This window comes from Aspergillus eucalypticola (assembly GCF_003184535.1).
Source record: "Aspergillus eucalypticola CBS 122712 chromosome Unknown BO83scaffold_41, whole genome shotgun sequence".
In the NCBI taxonomy this organism is placed as follows: Eukaryota; Fungi; Ascomycota; class Eurotiomycetes; order Eurotiales; family Aspergillaceae; genus Aspergillus; species Aspergillus eucalypticola.
The window spans coordinates 175,473-196,560 of record NW_020290315.1 but is presented as its reverse complement, the minus strand read 5'-3'; the positions used below and the strand labels follow the sequence as shown (position 1 = coordinate 196,560).

Sequence of the window (21,088 nt, the reverse complement as noted above, 5' to 3'; positions counted from 1 at the left end):
AATTGAAGACAATGTAATCACTGCGACAAGTCCGGCCCAACACTACTCCAATAATCGCACCTCTCTCTCTGCTCCTCCGACACCGTCTCCATCCTCGTCTCATTCGTGCGCAAAAATATCCTCCGATAATCTGCTCCATGCCCATTATTCCACGTCTCCCACTCCGGACTCCCTGGGTACCTTAGCGGATTCGGATCGAAAACCCTAATGAAACTCGTCCAGTAGCCTTGCATGACCGGCACAATCCCCGCATTCGTAGTGAAATACGACGCCGGCGGAGTGCCGCTCACATACTGCGGGCCCCAGATGGCATTCTCTTCCACGGTATGACTGACACCTCTGCCTGAGGCCTCCGCGGCGGGGTCCTGCACGGCATAATGATAGTTCCAGCTGTTGACGCCAGCACCCGAGAACACAGAGGACATGTAGATCCCCGGACAGATGTATCTGATTTCACCGTACGCGGTGCTAGCGGGGCGCCAGTAGGGCGAGGAATTGGGGAATTCGCGGGTTTGGTTTTCGTTGAGGTACCAGTTGTTCAGCTTGGTTAGGTGGGTGAAGTTGATGTTGGGGAATTGGTCTTGGATAAAGGTGTCAGCTTCGCCGACGGTGGATGTTGTTTTAGGGACGAAGATCGTTCCTTCATTGGTGTCGTCGCCGAAGATTACGGGGACTTTGATGAATTTGCCTTGTTGAAATAGTCGGTATGTGTAGTCTGGGATGAGGGAGCCATCGACGACGGGGCCGTACAGGTAGAGAGGTGCTTGTTGGGCGGTGGGTAAGGGTGTGTTGATGTTGACGCGCTGCAGTTCTGTGGTGTTTAGTCGGCGGAGGCAGGCGAGAGTGTCTGGATCGCTCGCGCAGCCGGCGCGGATGACCAGGTTGTTATAGGCGAATTGGCTTTGGTTGACGGTCAACATGAGGGCGAAGCTTTGGGACTCTGCGGCAGCAGCGTGGAAGAGTCCCTCGTCTTTGCCGCCGTATGCTGAAAGATGGAGAGTAATGGACGCTGCGCCTGCGCTGTCGCCGCCGATGACAACGTGGCTGGGATCGCCTCCAAACTGCGGTTGCGGTTGCGGTTAGCAGTAGTTAGATGGCTTCTTCGAGTGTTCGCATACCTTGCTGATATGTTCTTGTACCCACTCCAGGACCTTAATCTGATCCTTCAGGCCATTGTTCACACTTCCTCCCTGCAGCACCTCGGATCCAGAGAGGAAGCCGTACGGACCGACTCGATAATTGAAGGTGACCACAACCATGGACATGTTGGCCGCTTCAATCAATCCTGTTCCATTGAAGTTGGGGCTGGAGTTGGCATTGAAACCACCCCCTTGGATCCAAACAAAAACGGGCAGTCTCGTAATATCTTTCACTGAGCTGGGTGCGTATACATCGAGAAAGAGACAATCTTCAGACGTGCCTGCGGGAGTGGGATATTGGCTGGTGGGAACACACCGGGGGCCATGCTGCGCTCCTAGGCATTAGCACAGACTCGCAATACATTTTCCAACCTATTGTAGGAAGCATCATACCTTGAAAGCATCTTGGACGCCCTCTACCGAGTCAGGATCCTGAGGCGCAGAAAACCGTAGAGATCCAGTAGGTGCAGCGGCGTAGCGTATTCCCAGCCACTGACTAATACCATTGGGTAGAGATTTGCCTTTGTACTTTGTGTAGCCAAGGTCGACTGTAGGGTTCTGAGAAGATACTACTAGACCAAACAGGAAGAAGAACCGTGCCAAATGAAAGAGAATCATTTTATGTTGTGCAACGAGCCGTGGGGCTACGGACGCTCTAAACCGAATGAGAGAACTGTAACCCAAGATATCATGCTCTGATCAATGACAGAACACCCCAGGCATTATAAAGCAACCCCGGCAGAAACAGATCTCGCGGGAATAGCTCCAGGGTCTGGTCTGAACAATAGGGTCGCAGATGTGGAGAAAACGTTGCCAGGCAAGGCGCCCTCCTTCCGCATGCGATGATTCGACATGGCGAAATGAGGAGAATCCTGCCAACACCACGGATCCTTTTGTATGGGAAGTGTATTGGCCATCCAGATGAGCAAGGCCAGCCAACTAACTCTGGGCATAAGAACTTGGAACCCGCCCCCACGTTCCGAGCCACAGTCGAAGGGAGAAACACTCTGTGGGGGCTAGTATCCGCGGCACTCATGCCGCAACTGAGAAGAGGGTCAAACCTAATCTGCAGCTAGGCTGTGCAGATGACGTGAATCGGCAGAGGACTGGTGCCATTGCGCTGTTAAGGGTCAGTACTTGGGAATTGGGCAGTTGTCCCGCTGGTCAATCGGGGGCCTGACGGGCCAACTGAAGGATTGAAGCTAATGACCTTGGCTGGGCTGAGCAGGACCCTTGAATTAGGGGCATGATGGAAATTATTCTTCGAGTGTGATGAAGTGAACTCCATCGGGTTAAAGTGGACGAGAGAGAAGAGAGAGATGAGAAAGAGACTTGGAAGTAAATAATTCGGAGGGGGAAAATCCCGCGCCTCCGCATGTGACGAAATCCCCGCAAATCCTCGTGATTTTTTCGCGTCGCGGTTCATCTTTACCAACATTGTCCATCTGAGTCTGAGTTAACAACCCAATCCCAAAGTCGCATTCGACTCCCCATAACTATCCTCTATTATATCCCTCCTCAATATCCATAGTTTCGGCTCTAGTTCTACCTCCGACGCACGCTCAGGCCCGTCCGCAATGGCACCTCCGCTTCCCCCTCACTCCGAGTCCCCCGCACGCGGGCGACTCGATGAAGACGACGAAGAAGAGGACTACATGTCCATGATCATCGAAGAGCCCCAGCAGAAGGAAACCTTCGCGCAAAAGAAGAAGCGTCAGCAACGGGAGGTAGGCTTTTAGGCGCATATCTTTTCCAGCACCAGCACCAGCTCCACCTAACTAACCCTTCCCCCTCAATCGCAGGCCGAAGCGCGAGCCAAAGTCCCATCCAAAGCCGAACGCGCCGCTCAAGAAGCTGCCCGCCGCGATGCCGCCTTATCAACCAGCACGCTTGACCCTTCCAACAAAGGGTTTCAGATGATGGCCAAGCTGGGATTCAAGCCGGGCCAAGTACTCGGAAAACCTGCCGCGTCGCCGCAAGATACCGAGAAGGACACCAAGGATCCCGAGCATCGAATCCGGTCCGAACCCCTCAATCTCATCTTCAAGGAGGACCGAGGGGGGATCGGTCTCGACTCGGAGCGAAAGCGGAAGTTCCTCGAAGAAGCCGCCGAAGTAACCAAGAAGGTCAAGCAAGAAGAGGGCGATTACCGCGACCGCGTCCGGTTGGAGCGCGAGACACGACGGCTTGAAGCTCAGTTCCATGCGGCGCAGAAGGTGGCTGAACGCTTAGATGCGGAGGCCGAGGGCGAAGTGGGAATAGGACCATCATCAACCGAGACCAACGGAGAAGAGAAAGAGGAGCAAGAATCGCATGCGACACCGGATGTGGACGGCGAAGAATCGCAGACAGATACCCCCGCCTCCACTACAAAGAAAGCCAAGAGGCCCGTCAAACCAACACTTCAGATCAACATACTCTACCGGGGGTTGGTGCGCGAGCGGCAAGAAAAGGAGCGCGCCGTACAGACCCGCCACATGTTGCAGACATCGCTGCCGTCATCCTTTTTCCCGAACCCACGATTGCCCGGGTATGAAGACTCAACGCTCGATCCCGAGGACCATGAGGCCCTCGGAGGCCGTCGAGAGATGTCCTCCATTCTCGAACAAGAGCTAGAAGAAGAAGATCCGGAACTAGAGGAATTCAATGCGCTGGAGCCAGGCGAGCGACTAAGCCGGCTGGTTCAATATCTCCGCGAAAAACACCACTACTGCTTCTGGTGCAAATACCGCTACGAGACCGCTGAGATGGAAGGATGTCCCGGCGTGACGGAGGAGGATCATGACTAACGACTTTGCCTACTTATACTAAAGGAGACCGGCGTGCTATGGAACCACCCATGTGAGTGTTTGCAACACATTTCTATCTCAATCATTGGTTGTGAGGAATTAGACTAGCTATAATTATCATATCATGCAGAACATATGCCTAACATTACATGGGGTGCCATTCAGGCCCGATCGCCAGGATCGGGATCGCATATATAGTGGATGAAGAGAAAGCCAAGGGCTGAGAGACTGACGATGGACGCAACATCGCCAAGCAGTTGATAAGAAAGAAATTTCAGTGGTATCAGTCAATGCGCCATGAGCCATCAAACGTACACCGGTGACGACTGCTGCAGTGCTCGGAGCAGCCACCGGGATTCAGGAATTGCCAGAGGAGTGGCAGGATGAAAAGAAACAGCACCGTTTCCATGCTCAAGTAGAAGAGTGAAAGGCGGGAGAAGAAACATCAAGAAGCTGGATGCAATGGCCTCAGGCTTTGGCCGCAGGAATGGACTCCATTAGCTGCGCCAACGAGCGACGTGGGATCGTCTGCAGGGTCTGGAAACAGCCGGTACAGATGCGCAAGCAGCAGAAGACACACCGGTATCGAACATCGCGGTCGAACTTCTGGCAGGTCATGCAGGGAACAGCATGCCAGACATTGTTGGCGGGGGGCATGGACCGATGGTCCTGGTAGCAGGCAAAGTGCAATTTGTTCAGCGGCGCCGCGACAGGCTCAATATCAGGAGGCGTCCACGGGCCATTGTTTTCTTCACTGGACACAGGCTCGATAGGCGCGCCAGTGTCGTCCAATTCCGGCTCGGGTTCTGGGATAAAGTCCTCCAAAGGCTCTTCGGTATCTTGCCGTTGGATCGCAGGTACGGGAACTTCCTTCCTTGCCGGAGGGCTTTGCATAGGCTCTGAAGCAGCAGGAGGACGATAGGCCTGATAAGCGCGAGGAGCGGGGGTGTAGTTAGCCGCTGGCGGAGCAGATTGTGGGAGGTTATCTTGATGATGGATAGGGGCGTTAAATGCGGATGATGATGGCTGCACGGCGGCAGGCAGCGGAGCAGGAGCCGAATAATCAGGAACCGAGTCGGTTCGCGGTGGGATTACCGTCGTCACGGGTGCCTGTACCGGCTCTGGCTCCTTGTCCGGCAGAGAATCCGAGGACTTCTGCTTGAAGCCTTTGCGAGCAAAGGATGGAACTCGCAGGCCGCGGGGCCGGTTTTCTTTGTCGAGGATGGCCATGTCTCTTAGCCGAACGCGGTAGTCTTGTGGTGGTGGTGGTGATGGTGGAAGCAATAGTAGTAGTAGCAAGAACGTGGGAGAGCACGGTCAATTATCCGCGCAAGTGATCTGGCGGGGTAACTTTCCTACGAAGAAGGGAAGAGCAATAGTAGGAAAGAATGAAAGGGGATAAAGAGGGAAGGAGATTAGGAAGGAAAAGAGTGCGAAGCCTGATAACCCTAGAGAGTGCTGTGAAAAAGGGTAAAGGCCAAAAAAACTGGAGGGAAAATGAAATGAAAAAAATCGAATCCAACCTAGAACAGGCGCTAAAACAAGATATTCAAGGAAAAAAAAGACCAGTAGGAAGTAATTAGTGTCAACTAACTAATCATCAGGGGGGACCGAAAAAGTGGATATGTGAAAAGATAAATCCGGCTTGTCCTCGATCCAGGAACGCGCAACAGGAAATCCGAGCTGAACCATGGATGAGCTCCACCCGTGGATAATGACGATGATGCATCATGAATGAATGAGCGTCATCGAGGGAAAAGTGGGGTGGGGGGAACAGCTGAGGGAGAAAAAAAAAAAAAAAAAAGGAAAAAAAAAAAAAAAAGAGAGAGACAGGAGAGATGGATAGATAGATCGCACCTGGGTGGGTGCCTTCTGATCGACTTCAAAACTTTAACAGGGCCCTTGTGAAATGAAAGGTCAATCGCCAAGCGAGCTGAACTGCTGAAGGTTGAGCATGATTCGGGATGAATACTAGTGGTCGATAGCGTCCGTTCGGCATCCTATTGTTGCCTTTTTCGTGAACTTCCGAACATCCAGTCTCGTTTTAGCCCCATGAAAGATGCAGATATGCATCTTGGAGTGACTTTGGCCTGCTGTCATGCCGGGGATAGGCCGTGCAAGGCGACTTTGCAGCAGCAGACTCAATAGAAGCCGATGACTGGGACTGAAAAGGCAGCCGGCAAAGCCGCGAGGGAAGATCGGCGATGACGAGAGAAGTGGAGGATGCGCTGGAGGGCCGATGGATATAACTGGACCCTGTTGAGACGCTAATCCATTCGACAGGCCAGGATTTCAAGAACCATGTCGTCCTTTGCCCAGCACCAGCAGCAGCAGCAGCAGCAGCAGCAGTAGTGGTCGTGATCATGGGAAAAGTTCGTGTACTTCCATGTTGACAATGCTTGGTATGTTCCCCATTTCCCTGGGATAACAACAGAATGATTGAACAGATTGAAATGCAAGGTCAATAATTGAATGAAAGGATGCTGGTCGGCTCATTTCCTGCCAGGGTCAGTGGAGCCCGTCGCGTGGCTGAAACGAGATCGCACTTCCGATCCCGCCGATGATCCCCTCCGTCAGGGTCACTGGCTATTAGTAGATAGATGAATAGATATCTATCGCCTACAGAAAGAAGAAGAAAAAGGGACCAGGAAGTATAGGATAGCCAACAAAAAGAGGGACAGATTCGGTCAAATCATCCCTGCAGTATTTCCAACACTGAGTTAAATCGATCTATCCCATTCCAACTACCAATCACCATCGCAATCTGGTGCCCCGAAAAACAACATGCTCAAGCAGCGATTGATTGATAGATTGAATAACATCCACATCCGCCAGTTCAACTCCCGCACGCTCGCATACATAGGAAAGAAAAAGGCGCATCATCTCACTCACTCACACGTATGAACCCTCAACACAAAAAATAAAATGAAAAAACCCAGAGAATGGTGGCTCAGACGAAATCTATGCAACTGTATGTATATAAGGAAAGATACCATATGCGTCTCAGTGTCATCACAAACCAAGGAGAAGAAAGAAAGAAAGGGTGGGGGGGAGAAGGAACACAAAGGGTTAAAGGAGCGTATCATCATCAGGCCTTCCAACTCGCCTTGGTTTTGAAAACGTAGCGTTGGCAGCTTCACGACGTAGTCTCCGTATCATGTGTGGCACTCGTAATTTCGACGGATTGGGTCTCCAGCTCTTTCGGCATCAGCCTGTCGCGCTGCTCCTCCATGGGTACCTTAGCCTCGGTGGTGGTTGTGGGTTCAGCAACGGATGCCTCTGCCACCGGCTGCGAGGCTGATCCCTCCACATTCGGCTTGGCCGGGCTCTCTTCAACATGCTCCGGTGCCTCATCGCCCTTCTCTTCATCCCCGATCACGGCTGCCAAGCTGCGAAAATTGTAAAGGGGCTCTGCAAAGGAGCCTGCTCCCTCAGCCGAGCCCGCATGGTCTTCCGACATCGATTCGACCAGCGAGGAGAACGATGACGATGCGCTGGAAACATGCCGAAGATGCGAAGGCCTCGTGACATCTTTGAAAGACGACTGGACAACTGATGGAGGTGACATACTCGGCGCTTGGTCGGCCGCGCTTGCCGATGCTGCCGCGGCCTGCACTTCCTCGGCCGCAGCACTGGCTTCAGCGGCGGAGCCACCAGCTGGTTCAGAGCGGTCTACCTCCTTACCCTTGCCGGCTGATACAAGCTCCTCAGCCGCAATGGAAGAGGAACTGCTGGTAACCCTACCCAGCCGCGCATCCGGAGGCACATCCAAGGCGGAGCTGCTCGCATTGTGACTGGTGAGCCCGGTTTTGCGCGCAACCTTTTCTGCCTTCTTGGCTTCCTTCTCCTTTCTTTTGGCCTCTTTCTTGGCCTCTTTCTCCTCCCTCTTGCGCCGTTCTTCCTCGCTCGCTAGACTTAGTCGGATCGCCTCCATCATCATCATCTCTTCCAGATCGTCTATGCGATTCCGCCTCGAGCTCTGGCGAGGTGGCGCGATGTTACCGGACCCTTCTTCCGCCGAGTCGGCCTCGTGGCCAGCTCCACGCCTATCCGTGAGGAACGCCAGCGCCTGCAGCGCCGGGGATCCGGTGCGCGCGTTGGAATTCTGGGCTTCGGGCGCGCCGTTTCTCCGCATGACACTCCTTCTTCCCAGACCAATCCGGGAATCATTCCCAGCGCCGTTAGAGTGCATCAAGTAAGCTGCAGTATGAAGGGCAGTAGCTGCTGCCGACCGCCGCGCCGCATGAGCTCGAGCATTGGCAAGCTTCTGAGCCCAGTCGGGACGAATCCTATCGGTAGTGATCACAGTTGGGTCGTTTGCAGATAACGAGGTCGCGCGTCGACGACCGGTGGTGGGGGTGTTCCCGGAGGATAGGGAGGATGTGGAAGACAGTGGAGAGGCCACATTGGGGCGCGAGCTCGGATCAGAAGCGTACGCTAGCCCTCTCCGGAACGGCGGGGGCGCATATGTCACCCCAAACTCCGGCTGGACACAGAATGGACATGCCGATGGTTCCGATACTAGCTGACAGTCTTGGCTTTCGGCTTGTTCACCACCCTCAGCTGGAGCAGAATCCGGGTTAGAATCCCCATGCTCCGGCGGATGAGGGTCGGGACGTTTAATCTGAACAAAACATTCGGAGCATATTGGCTGGTCGCAACACCTCGTCCGATTGAGATACGGAGGATAGTACAGAAAACAGATAGGACATTCCGCCGCGTCCTTATATAGGTATGCTTCAATGGGTTGTCCGTTCACAAACGGGTCACGAGGCAACTGCATTTCACGTGAAGCCGCATCAGACTGGATTCCATGCTTCGGCGTGGTTAGCGACGCAAGAGTCTTGGCTCGCGCTCTAAACAGTGGTGAGCTCGATGTGCCGGACGCGATAGGAGATGTTGGGGAGGGGAGGGAATGTGCGGGCGTGGAAGACTGGGAAGCATCGGATCCGTATGACTGCGATCTTGACGTTATGGGGACCATCAAATATTGCACTGCGGCTGAATCCGAAGCCTCCTTTGCGTCTTCTGCGGCCTTGGGTGGGTTCTTATATTCCAGCTCAGGGGGGATCTCATCGGGAGGGGGTATGGGAAGACCGCGCGCCGCAGCCATAAGCTGGTGCTCTGTCCACGAGTCCGAGAAGTCATTCAGTCCTCTCCAAAACGGCGCAAGTCGTCGTTCGATCTATAGAGAAATAGTCAGCATCGGCTCTGGGCTCTCCAAGGCCAGATTTGGCAGCGCGGCAAGCTCACCATTAGCTGTCGCACCACAGCCTTGTTAAAATCCTCTGGGCCCGTATAGACACCTTGGGTCACCAGATAACCACCGTCCACATGTTCTTCTCTCATACTACGCTCCCGCTCCTTGAGCCGAGCTACCCGCTCTTTCTCTAGGCGACGAGCCTCTCGTTCCTGCCTTGTTTCTCGTCGATGTTCGAGCGTGGCCAAATCTCGCTCGGAACTTCCGCCTATTCCGAGCAGGGACAGATCGGGGCGGCTACCCCGATTCGACCTGGAACCATCACCATGGTGGCGGTCACCGTATGGGCCATGGTGATGACTGCGGCGACTGGACGAAGCAAGCGGCCGGCTCTCTTTTGCCTGAGAATTGCCCATCTCGAACGAGAATGGGGATCGACGTGTAAGCCGACAATAGTAGGGTTGGATGACTGGATAAGGACGGGTTAGAATCGACGGTGAGATTGGCAAGAGGCGGTCCGGATAAGAAAGCGGAGAAGGGAGCGAGCGAGGTTCCCGTCCGGTAATGAGAGGGAAGTGACTAGCGATGGTTTTGAAAAACGAACGCCCCGAAACACAGGAAGAAAGAAAATGAGGATCCAAGAATAATAAGTGAAGGGAAGTAAAAGGTGGAGCACACTTTAGAGGACCCTCAGTCGGTAGGGCGGGGAGGGGGATGGAAAAGAGATGATGCTAAGGAATCCGAGTGGCCATGTGAGCGACTGAGGTCGAAGCTGGAAGCGGCGATGAGATCAGACGTGCGGGCTTTAGCCGCGGGAAGACTTGGTATGGGGCCGGATCAGGGGGGGGGGGGGGGGGGGGGATATGTGGGTGTGGGTGTGTTGAAGGAGGAGGAGTAATGTAGGGGGAAGGATCTTCGTAGCAAAGACTACTTTTAGATATTGGGGAAGAGTGGCGATTGACAAACTACTTAAGTAGTTAAGCGATGAAGAGGAAGAAGAAAGTAGGTTTCAAAGGGGGAAAAGAGAAAAGGGAAAAGGGCAGAAGATCAATGGCAGTTTACTGTTCAGTTCCAGTCCGTTTTACGGGGATTACAACAGTTACCAGCTGGTAAAAGGCAGGCCGGGTCGGGTCTGGTGCCGTACGAAAGATTACCTGATCATTCTCTCCGGATCCACTTTTCACCCGCCAAATCATGTCGCGGCTGAGTATCGGCCCGACTGTTACATTGTAATGGAGGCTAAAAACCCATTTATTGCTGTTGCAACTTGCATCTCGTTCCAATGGATACATCGAGTCTTACATCAATCATTTTTCCATTTATTGCTGAGTTCTCCCTGCAAAAAAAAATTTCTTTCCTTTTTCCACACACCGTACTTTCTTGTCATCATGGTAGAGTCATGCCATGCCAACTCAAATCAATGTGTCGAGGACGACACAAGAAACCTGTGGCTGAGAATGGCAGGCCTGCGCCACATCTCCATACCCGGTCTTGGCGGCCCGGAAAATCCCTCGGCCAATAACTGATCCTATCGTTATTTTTTCGGTCTCGAATAACTACTATTCCATTAGGGTCTGCTTGATGCTTCGTTGGAAGCCCATCTGACCAATTTCCAGAAAATCTTTTTCTTCCTTATTCTACTTGGGTTCGATTTCTCACCGAGTGTCAAAGACAGTCGTTAGGCGGCTGAATGCGCTTGTGACTGACCTACGCGCATTTTTTTCCTCCGATCTCTTCGCCGTCACCTGCACTGCTACCGTACTCAGGTATCTATCTATCTATCGATTGGGCAAATGATGACCACACCATCCGATACGAAGCGCCTGCATATCACTCCATTCACCCCCGATCTTCTACCGGCCGTGCTCCCTGCATCGATCAAAGCCCTAGCTACGGAAATCTCCTTCCATTGCATCCCGACCTTCCCCGAAAACAACTACGGCTACGTGACCCTGCCAACCATGGAAGCCGACAAAATCAAAAAGAAGCTGAACGGTTCCATTCTCAAGGGCAAGAAGTTCAAGGTCGATACCGCTCGCCCAAAGAAGAGGTCGAGAGATGAAGAAGAGGAAGTCGACACTGCTCCCCAGAAGTCATCATCCGATAAAAAGTCTTCGAAGAAATCCAAGAAGCTGAAAGCGGGCGAGGAAATACTGGATGGCTATGAGCTCCCGAAGGATCGCCAAGTGAAGAGGGGCTGGACCGAGTCGGCAGATTCGAAGCAGGAAAGGCGCAAGGAAGAGAAGAAGAAGAAGAAAAGTAAGGACGAAAAGTCTGCAAAGTCGCAGGCCAAGTCCAAGTACACCGAAAAGGCCGAATGTCTGTTCCGAACAAAGCTACCACCCAATAAGGCCTCCGCCGACGAGGCTACAGAGACAAAGTCCAAAAAGAAGAGCAAGAAATCTGCGCAGGAAACGGTGGTTCATGAGTTCTCTAAAACCGTTACACATCCGAGTTTCCTACGTTCTGGGGATGAGCAATCAGCCCCAACAGTTGGATTCGAGGAGGGTAAGGGCTGGGTAGATGAAGCAGGGAATGTGAAAGAGACGGCCAGTGATCGGATAAGAAGCGATAAGTATAGACCAGGACAGGTAGCCGGAGCCAAGGAGAAGCGAAAGGCGGCAAAGGTTGTGAGGGATGAGTCTTCCCCTCCCAAGAAGGCCACAGGTCAAAAGAAAAAGGCCGTCGGGGAAGTAAAGTCCGATGAGGAATCAGAAGACTGGACCTCGTCTAGTGGGGAGAGTTCTTCTGAGGAAGATTCTACAGACTCCGAAAGCGATCAGGATTCGACTGCTTCAACGGATGAGTCGATCGATTCATCCAGCAGCGATGATGATACATCAGTTCGGTCAAATAAGCGCGAGCAAGAGAAAGTGGCTTCCGAATCAAAGCCCGCCGCGAATCAAAGTGCGTCATCAAACGTGAATGATAACCCACCGCCCTCTCAAAATGTCCACCCACTGGAGGCACTTTTCAAGAGACCCCCGCCGGGTGCTCCTGAAGCGAAGCCTGAAACAGAGGGGGATGCGCCGTTCAGTTTCTTTGCGCAAGACGATTTAGAATCGGAAGATGAAGCAGAAGTCAAGCCGGCCGAACCGCAGACGCCTTTCACCAAAAGGGATCTGCAAGACCGAGGATTAAGAAGCGCTGCCCCGACCCCCGACACGGCTTTGATGGGTCGGGGAATTAACTGGAAGACTGCGGGACGGCCTGACCCTATGGATATAGATGATGAGGCGCACCTGAATACTCCAGTACCCAAATCCGCGCCTGGGCCGAAAGAAGACTCGGACTTTACCAAATGGTTCTGGGAAAATCGGGGAGATAACAATCGCGCTTGGAAGAGGAGACGACGTGAGGCTGCTAAGGAGCAAAGGCAGAGGGAGAACCGCAGCAAGGGGATGAAAGGAAAATCTTAGAAGACGATGCTTACCGCATGAATCTTGCAAATAGCTTTGGCATTAGATATTGCATAATTGGCATGCTTGCCCAGGCAAGCGTCAATTTCAACTTCGTCTCACAACCTGTAATTCTGGATTCGAGCGTAGGCTGCACGCTAGGGGAGCAAGTTACAGGAATGGTAGTAGACTATCCGTACAATCGATGGCATGGTTTATTGTTAGCTTTTGATACTCTGGTGTCTTCAACAGTGGACTTGTAGATCACGTGGTACCAAGAATCCGGGGATGGATCGGAGGTCTGGCCTTTCCGCCTTCAGGCGCCAATAAACCATCATCTCCGCGGCAGCAATGAAGACCGACACGTCAACTCTTGATCCCAGGGGATAAGATAACCACCCCTCTCACAGCGAATTCGCCAGCCATGGTACTACGGCATAGCGCCTCTAGGGTGCTGTTTCTTTTTTCTGCTTTTTTACTCTGGACTTCTTTTGCGGTGGCTTCCTGTCAGTCAACCCTCCCAATCGTCTGGTGTTCGATGCTGGCTCCGCTTTTACTGTCAAAGATAGAGAGAGGCTAATAGTCAGAACGCAGCCCCCGCGTCATTTTGCAAGTGCACCTGCTTTTCCAATAGTACGATCATCCCTCTCGATCCCGACTCTTCCGAATCGACATCGGCCTTGAACGGTGTCTCCCATTTCCTTCGTCGCAGCGATGATACCGCTATTTTGGATACAAGAGCGAAGAATTATCGCTCTTTGAACTGCAACGATTGTAACCGGAAGTTCTGCTTGGACTATGACTTGCCCACCTGTCATGGTGCTAAGGAAGATGATGTCTTTACCACCTGTTTCCGTATGATTTCCCCTCCTCCCCCCAAGTCACTCGCCAGTGTTCGTGCTCTGCTAACATGTCGTCTGTACTTCAGAGAGAGACTCCCGGAAAGACCAAGCCATTGTATTCATGTTTATCATTGCTACTGGCAGTCTGCTTGCCTGGGCGATCTTTAAGCCTTGGGTAGAGAAGTGGCTCGAGGTATCTTATTCATCAGGTCCACGGCTTTCTTTCACGGAAGCGCTGACTCGTTCTAAAGGCTGCGAGAGAGCGGCGGTTATATATCCCAGTGTCCGAAAATGCTGGTCGTTAGGGACACATGTCATATCCAGATTATACACAATCATAGTCCGGTACCTTTTTACCCGGAGACCCAGTCCAGTCGCTCGAGGCCATCGAAGCCGGCCATCCGCGGCATCAGGGGTAAAATGAATCGACGTCTCGAATGATCATCAGGGTCGGAGCACGACTCACGCTCAACATGTGGGTTTGACACGTGCTACCGAATGCATGTCTTGACATAACAACACATGAGCATAACAGCTCACAATGGTCGTCTCAGAAAGATCATCTTTCCCTTTTATGGTGGGCATACCATGGCAAATTGTACAGATCGGCCGGTGCCCTCCCAGTTCCAAGCAATATTCCGCAACTTGTAACCCGAAGAGTTGCTACTTAGTTGTCTGATTGTAAATACAAACTTCTTGTAAATTCAGGGCAGTTTCAGTGTTACTTTCATATCCCATATACGAACATGAGCTACACCCGTCGACATATGTGTAAAGATAGGACTGATATGCGAGATCGATCTATGCCTTTCACTTACCATAGTATCCATTATTCTTAAGCATTCGAAACACTTTATGGCTAGGATATGTTGCAGGGATGAAAGACAAGTAGTATGTCCATTCTGTCTCTAAATGGTTAACCTTAGGTGACAACATCTGGCATGAAATCCAGACAAAGTGGTAAGGTTCACGGTCTAGACCATGCAATTGACGACACAATTGCATAAGTAGTATTATGCAAATCTACTCCACCCAAGGTCATGTACTGTGGCTGGCCTGTCCGGGGTCTTCAGATGAAGCTTTGTCTTGTTCCAGGCAACATGGCCGGATTCAGTCATGAGTGGGTAGCAGCTTCCGGATACCGGAAGGTGATCGTAAAGTCTGACAGAAGCCAGATGGTTAACCTAGCTGTACTTGGCACCTGCAGTGTCTGAATTCTAGAGTACTAGTTTATTAATTCATCGAGTTCGAGGGGGAAGATGGGGTGTGATTGGTGTACGTATTTGCTGCTTGTCGGGGGTTGCGGGGCGCCCCGGGTTGAAGTGGCCCAGCAGTGGATACGCAATCGGTTAGTGGGATTATTTAGTCACACTCACTAGTAAGTTAACTGAACTAACTCTCTACTATAACTATCTAGAGACTACGGACGTAGTAACTACAAGAAGATTCATATCCCTGCAGATTGCGGGGGTGATTTTTACCATAATCATAAATTTCTGCAATGTTTTCGATGATGCAAACACAAACATACCATTTGTGTGATTGACCGGCATGCTCGCCACCTGCAAGCTTTCCTGCCCTCGGAAGCCGGAAACCAGTCCCTACAAAGGAATTCCCCCCCCCCAAAACCAACATATACATCTACTGGTAATAAATAGAATATGACAGCCGTCTATGGATACTGGCATGTATGTATGTGGACATCCAAGGAAAGTCCGGTTGCAGCTCCGGCCCCTGGGGCTCGACTGAACCTAAATTATGCCGGTGATACAACAGATTCTGCGCACTATGCGCCCTTATAGAAAAGCCAATGTTCCCTGGCGGGAAAAGAGCACCGCTTACTGGAAAGCTGAAAATTTTCACAACAGGGGAAAGTTTGGTTGGCAAATCAAGAAAGTCGGATAAGAAGGGGGGTTCCATACATTTCGACCACGATTGACCCTGGAACCGCATCACTTGGACGAACCCGCGTCCTGTCAGGTGGCGCCCGCTGCTCTTAGCAGGCCACTACTAAGAAAGACTTGTTGTACCTTACACTTCATACACCCACACACTCAAATCCCTCTCTTTTGTCTCTTCTGCAAGAAAATGACTACCCTTTGGTTCCGAGAACCAGTCGACCTGCCTTTTCACTGTCTCCACTTCTCCCCCGTCGCCCTTTTTATTGCCGTTCCCTTTCTTTCTTCTTCCCAGCTTCCCGCTCTCTCTTTCGCTCTTTAATCTGCTGCTCTTTCTTCAAGCTGAGACACTTGGCCGCCGATCCCTTTTAGAATCCTCCAGTCTCTGCTTCCCTTCTTGCTACTGCGTCACCTTTTTACTTTTCTGACCCAGAGCGAAAGCATTCAGTTGGTTTCGTCGGTCGAGAACGAACTCTACACAAGTTTATCGACAGTTGGTGGTGTTCTTTTGCGTTCGGCACTTCCCAACAATTCTCGATCTGCACTTTCAAATCTGAGGCAAACAAGGACATACCAAGAGGAGGATCAGTAGCAAGGATTTTATTGTTTTGCGGAGGGCTTGCCGTAAGAGACTTGGTTTTTTGTACAGAAGATGGTATTAACACTGCAGCAAAGACCAACCGCCTCGGACCATAAGTTTCCCACCGTTCAGCTCTTCCTTCTATGTATGCAGACCCCCTTGTCTTCCTGCTGTCTTTGCTATGCTAACGTCTGGTCCTGGGTAGCAATATGCCGCGTCGCAGAGCCAATTGCCTTGACTTCCATTTTCCCATACTCATGGGTAATGGTCAGGGACTTCCATGTGGCTGACGCCAACAGCGCCTCTTTCTATGCCGGTATTCTCGTCTCTGCATTCTCCCTTTGTGAAGCCCTCACCGGTATGTTTTGGGGCGGTCTTTCAGACCGTGTCGGCCGCAAACCTGTTCTCATCTCCGGCTGCTTTGGCACGATGCTATCCCTCCTCATCGTGGGTTTCTCCTCTAATTTCTGGGTGGCCCTCTTCGGACGGGCCCTTGGTGGAATTTTAAACGGGAACATCGGTGTGATCCAGACCATGGTCGGTGAATTGGTCAAGAATCCAGAGCATGAACGTAAGAAGATCCTCGTATTCCCTGGTCGTGGCGGTAACTGTTAGTTGGAGCTGTTGCTGACTGTGCGCACCTATAGCCCGCGCTTACGCTGTGATGCCTTTCGTGTGGTCAATCGGTACGATTATCGGGCCAGGTAAGTGTTTTGGAAACTTTCAAGGTACAAATGGACACAGATGTTGATGGGTTCATCCAATAGCGATTGGAGGTTTGCTGGCAAAGCCTGCTGAAGGTTTCCCCTCCCTGTTCTCCATGAATGGCCTATTTGGCAAATTCCCTTACCTTCTGCCTAATCTCGTCTGCTCCGGATTACTTCTCTGCAGCATCATCTCCAGCTGGATCTTGCTCGAGGAGACGCATCCTGATATGCAACCGTGCAGTCGGTCAGATGACCTGGATCATCCTTCCGTGGAGCGTCCTCTTCTTGCAACTGCAGGAGCTACCGCCAACGCAGGCGCAGATTTACGTGCAGAGTCCTACGGTACTTTCAACCAAGTCCATCTCCATGAAGATGAAGATTGGACAGTGTATGCCGATGGTTCGAAGCCCGAATCCACTCCGCAGAAGCCGACGATTTTCACATGGCGAGTGACTATGCTCATCATCGCCTTGGCAATCTTCACTTACCACTCGATGACGTATGACCACCTGTTGCCCATTTTCTTGCAAGATGAGAATGTCAGCAGCATCGCCATGTCGTCGAATTCGGCGTTCCGTTTTCCGGGCGGGGTCGGCCTCTCAACTCGAACCGTCGGGCTGATCATGTCAAGTGATGGCATAATTGCTCTTGTCATCCAGAGCCTTATCTTCCCTTTCCTGGCTCAGCGCCTGGGTGTCTGGCGGCTCTTTGTTGTCGTCACCATTCTTCATCCGCTAGCCTATCTTATCGTACCCTTCCTTATCTTCGTTCCCAGCCAACATGTGATCTTCGGCATCTACACCTGCTTGGTTATCCGCAACATCCTCTCGATCATCGATTACCCCGTCCTTCTTATTCTCATCAAACAGGCCAGTCCCTCCGATTCCGTTCTCGGCAAGATCAATGGACTCGCGGCCTCGGCTGGTGCCTTCTCACGCACGATGGCTCCACCGATTGCAGGCTTCTTGTACAGTACAGGTTCTAAGATCGATTTCACGGCCCTGGCCTGGTGGGGAAGCACTTTTGTCGCAGCCATCGGCGCTGTGCAGCTTTTCTTCATTGAACAAAAGAAACATGCCTCTATCACGGTTCAGCCAGCTGCGCATTGCCACTATGCGTCTCATGCCACGCCAGTCAAAGATGAGACTGTCCATATCATTGTGACAGACGTTGATGGCGATGGGACTGGCCATGTATAGGAGGAGTATTGTCTGAAGGCAACGGTAGGACTCAATCATGAGACTTATTCGCGTGAGAGCTATGCGTTCTATCTTGCATACTATGAGACCATGATATCGTTGTTATCGAAAATGTTCATGATTCGCTGTGCTGCATTCTAGCGCTCAAAAGGTGTCCCGGAGTCTATCACTGTATATAGAACGAAATAATACCAAATCATATACTGCATATAAACTTGATCAAACGTACACATCCGTTTAGCATTTGCGTCCGTCTGGGGTCCTGTACTCGACTGTCGATGATGCAAACAAAGGCGGTAGGACGAGTTTTGGCTGCCCCCATCGCAGGGCGGTGAGAAATCCAGGGTTTTTGCCGATTACCACCACCTCACTAACGCAACGCTAGTCCCCATTAGGGTTAGTTTTGTTTACCGCGACATCCTGGCAACGGGCCGAAAATAATCATCATCATAATAAACGCCGCCTCGAACCCCATCACAAACTCCGCATTTTTGTCCCTCCACACGAACTCTGGGACTGCTCCATATACCCTTTCCCATCGATTGGTGCTGGGACGCTAGTCCACACTATCGAGATTTCCAATCTCGTCTCCGTCTAGAGAGATACTTTACCCACCGTCACCATGTCTACCCCGTTATCCTACTTGACACCCTCGCGCCAGAACTCTCGAGCCTTCTCGCCGAGCTATGGCAAACCTGTTTTTGCTGTAGAGGAGGACGATATGGATGCGCCTGAGGATCCCATATCGAGCCCCTTCAAAGTGTCTACAGAAGTCCAAGAAGAAGATCCCATCCCTGAGCACGATGTCTACGAATCGCACGACGATCAGGTTTTGGATAACGAGGATATTGAATCAGTGATGCCAGCACCTAGCTCGCCGTTCCAGTTCAATGCAAGAGAAGAGACTGTGGACTTCCAGAGACTACGGGCCCTCAATCGGCACATGTCTTCAGGGGGCATCGGTGACCACTCCATGACGCCTAGAAAGCGCTCCTACGAGCAAGTCCCTGACGGTACGGATGGTGATGCGACCCCAAATGATAGATACAAGAAGGGTACTGGTCCGAGGAGCTCTCCAGATATCAATGTCTACTCTGATGAGGACGTTGACTTCGTTGCTGATCACGACCTGGAAGAAGGTGCTGGCCAGGAAGTTGTGAATAGCATGGTGGAGGAAAATAACAACGAAGGCATGAGCACTGTCCTCCATGAGAATGATAAGGACAGCTCCCCAGAAATGGATGAGAACCTTGACTTGCAGGAAGCAGACGACGCTATGACGGATGACCCCAACGAATCTATGGATGAGACACGCCTCAGCACATTCTCCGCTATTCCAGACATGACCACTTTCGCACGACTTCGAAATGATTCGCCTTACAAGACATCACGACCTCATCTAGGCGACGCGGAACTGGCCAGTCCTTCCCCCGCAAGAAGGTCACCTCGACGGAGCATTCTCAACAATATGGGAACCCCTCTTGCATCCCCTGCACCACGAAAGCGAGAATCAAGAAGCATACATGATACGCCTAATCTGCTCGATTTAACCGATCAGCCAAGCATTTACCCCCGTCAGCGTTATAGTGTACAGAATGAGCGCTACTCTCCTTCCCGCCAATCTCCCTTGAGGACCGCCAGAGACTCCGTAAGATCACCTGCAAAGGCTTCCCTTTTGGACTTTGACATCCCTTCTGTGCCTACACCTCGGTCAATTCCAACGGTCACTCCCCGGGAGCTTGAGACTCTGAAATCCGGCTTCCTCTCCGAGATCTCTTCCCTCAAGGCCACTCTCAGCGGGAAGGAAGCGGAGGTTGCCAGTCTCAAGCAGGCAGTTGCAGACGCAGAACGCCGCGTAGGGGAGGCTCTAGAAGAAGTTCGTAACGAAGTTGCGCGCAAGGAATCTCTGGAATTTGAGCAAGCTGAGTGGCAGCGGAGGGGCCAAGAAATGGAAGATATCCTTAGAGAAGTGAGAGCTGAAATTGTCGAGGGTGAGCAAGAGAAAGAACGATTGGCGAGGAAGGTGGATGAGGCAGAGAAGTCTAGGGAGCAGTTGGAGGGCCGAGTGGTCGAACTGGAGAGTCAGTTGGCTTCGGCTCTTCAGTCTGCCTCCGCTGGGAACGCAGCCCCTGAAAATACGTCTCGCACCAAGACGTCCGAAGAGACTGCCAAAGAAGTGCAAGACGCCGTGGAGAAAGTTGCACGTGAGCTTCATACGCTTTACAAGAGCAAGCACGAAACCAAGGTCGCTGCATTGAAAAAGAGTTACGAAGCTCGCTGGGAAAAGCGCGTGCGTGAAGCCGAGAATAAGCTGACTGCTGCCAACGAAGAAAATGAGCGACTGAGAATAGAGCGAGATGCCGCCGTGTCAGAGCCCCCACGAGTCGACCCTAGTCTGTTCGCACAGGAGCGGGAGGAGCACGAAGCAGAGAAGCGTGTGATGGAGGCACAGATCAAGGGATTGCAGCAGGAAATGACGGCACTGAAAGAAGACAACGAGCGCCTGCACGCGGAGCTGAAGCAGGAGCGAGCAGAGAAAGGCGAACTGGTGGCAGCTGTGGACGAATGGTTGGCAATCCAGCAGGACCAGCCCCCAGCACAGAGCGCCCCTCTGCCTTTGACCACCAGAGAGCTTGAGTCGCCAGAGCCAGTGCTTGCCGCCTCGGAACCTCCCACTGAGAGCTTCCAGAGGAGCGTTAGCCGTGGCAGCACCTCAAGTGGCATTCGTCCTCCAAGTACCACCTCGAGCAATGGTGAAAAGAGAATCCCTAGGATCGGAGCAGTGGGCAACAGACATGCTCGAGGCAACAGCGGCAGTAAGACCGGGATCGCCCTCCCCACACCCGGGCGCAGTGGTATCATGGGATCCATTGAACGAATGGGCCGTGGTGGTGCTTAAAGCTTGCACTCTCATTCTGCTAGACGATAATGTTTTCTTTCTTTTATTCCCTTGATTTTGATTCCCTCTTTGTGAATTCTGCAACTTCCTCGATATTGACTGGATTATTTGCTTATTGTATATTGGTATGGTTGTTGGCTGGGCACATACTATTCCTGGTTGAGATATCCCCGAGACGGCGTTTTTGGCTGAAGGCCATGGAACCCACGGACTGGTTTGATCAATGAATGACGGATTTATCGATGTAACGTGTTTATGCTTTTATGATAGCCCTTCAAATTTCTATTACAGTACGCTCTTGAGAAGTAGTTGTCGACACATGCATTATCCAACAGTGGCCTTGATGTGGATTCTACACCTGGCCGGACTTTAGGACTCTATTCCATGAGATAGAATTAGCCCCATACATTATTTAAAACTGGCAGAAAACTGTAGAA

The 21,088-nt window shown here is 51.9% G+C and overlaps 8 protein-coding genes across 8 annotated transcripts; 5 read left to right on the top strand and 3 right to left on the bottom strand.

Moving 5' to 3' along the window:
- Positions 1–17: 17 nt before the first annotated feature.
- Positions 18–1,757, bottom strand: BO83DRAFT_403594 (putative triacylglycerol lipase; the record flags this gene model as incomplete). The annotated part of the gene is made up of 3 exons (XM_025533635.1): positions 18–1,061; positions 1,119–1,466; positions 1,533–1,757. The coding sequence occupies 3 exons, from the start codon at positions 1,755–1,757 to the stop codon at positions 18–20; spliced, it is 1,617 nt and encodes a 538-aa protein (XP_025382668.1).
- A 959-nt stretch (positions 1,758–2,716) lies between these two features.
- BO83DRAFT_403593 (putative G-patch domain protein) lies at positions 2,717–3,928 on the top strand (the record flags this gene model as incomplete). Its single annotated transcript, XM_025533634.1, has 2 exons — positions 2,717–2,866; positions 2,942–3,928. 2 exons carry the CDS (start codon positions 2,717–2,719, stop codon positions 3,926–3,928), a joined length of 1,137 nt encoding a protein of 378 aa, XP_025382667.1.
- Positions 3,929–4,315: 387 nt separating this feature from the next.
- On the bottom strand, positions 4,316–5,343 carry BO83DRAFT_182600 (uncharacterized protein). Its single transcript, XM_025526483.1, has one exon. The coding sequence runs from the start codon at positions 5,156–5,158 to the stop codon at positions 4,397–4,399; it is 762 nt and encodes a 253-aa protein (XP_025382666.1). The 5' UTR covers positions 5,159–5,343; the 3' UTR covers positions 4,316–4,396.
- A 1,711-nt stretch (positions 5,344–7,054) lies between these two features.
- On the bottom strand, positions 7,055–9,738 carry sip5 (Sip5p). The gene is made up of 2 exons (XM_025526482.1): positions 9,182–9,738; positions 7,055–9,113 (listed from the first exon to the last, which is right to left on the bottom strand). The coding sequence occupies exons 1-2, from the start codon at positions 9,542–9,544 to the stop codon at positions 7,065–7,067; spliced, it is 2,412 nt and encodes an 803-aa protein (XP_025382665.1). The 5' UTR covers positions 9,545–9,738; the 3' UTR covers positions 7,055–7,064.
- Positions 9,739–10,425: 687 nt separating this feature from the next.
- On the top strand, positions 10,426–12,602 carry BO83DRAFT_383096 (uncharacterized protein). Its single transcript, XM_025532387.1, has one exon. The coding sequence runs from the start codon at positions 10,922–10,924 to the stop codon at positions 12,545–12,547; it is 1,626 nt and encodes a 541-aa protein (XP_025382664.1). The 5' UTR covers positions 10,426–10,921; the 3' UTR covers positions 12,548–12,602.
- Positions 12,603–12,872: 270 nt separating this feature from the next.
- BO83DRAFT_383095 (uncharacterized protein) lies at positions 12,873–14,156 on the top strand. Its single transcript, XM_025532386.1, has 4 exons — positions 12,873–13,032; positions 13,121–13,381; positions 13,455–13,561; positions 13,620–14,156. Exons 1-4 carry the CDS (start codon positions 12,951–12,953, stop codon positions 13,671–13,673), a joined length of 504 nt encoding a protein of 167 aa, XP_025382663.1. The 5' UTR covers positions 12,873–12,950; the 3' UTR covers positions 13,674–14,156.
- A 1,762-nt stretch (positions 14,157–15,918) lies between these two features.
- BO83DRAFT_325291 (MFS transporter) lies at positions 15,919–17,752 on the top strand (the record flags this gene model as incomplete). The annotated part of the gene is made up of 4 exons (XM_025528002.1): positions 15,919–15,991; positions 16,052–16,450; positions 16,494–16,550; positions 16,614–17,752. The coding sequence occupies 4 exons, from the start codon at positions 15,919–15,921 to the stop codon at positions 17,750–17,752; spliced, it is 1,668 nt and encodes a 555-aa protein (XP_025382662.1).
- Positions 17,753–18,255: 503 nt separating this feature from the next.
- BO83DRAFT_383093 (uncharacterized protein) lies at positions 18,256–20,950 on the top strand. Its single transcript, XM_025532385.1, has one exon. It carries the CDS (start codon positions 18,375–18,377, stop codon positions 20,649–20,651), a length of 2,277 nt encoding a protein of 758 aa, XP_025382661.1. The 5' UTR covers positions 18,256–18,374; the 3' UTR covers positions 20,652–20,950.
- The last annotated feature ends 138 nt before the right edge of the window (positions 20,951–21,088 follow it).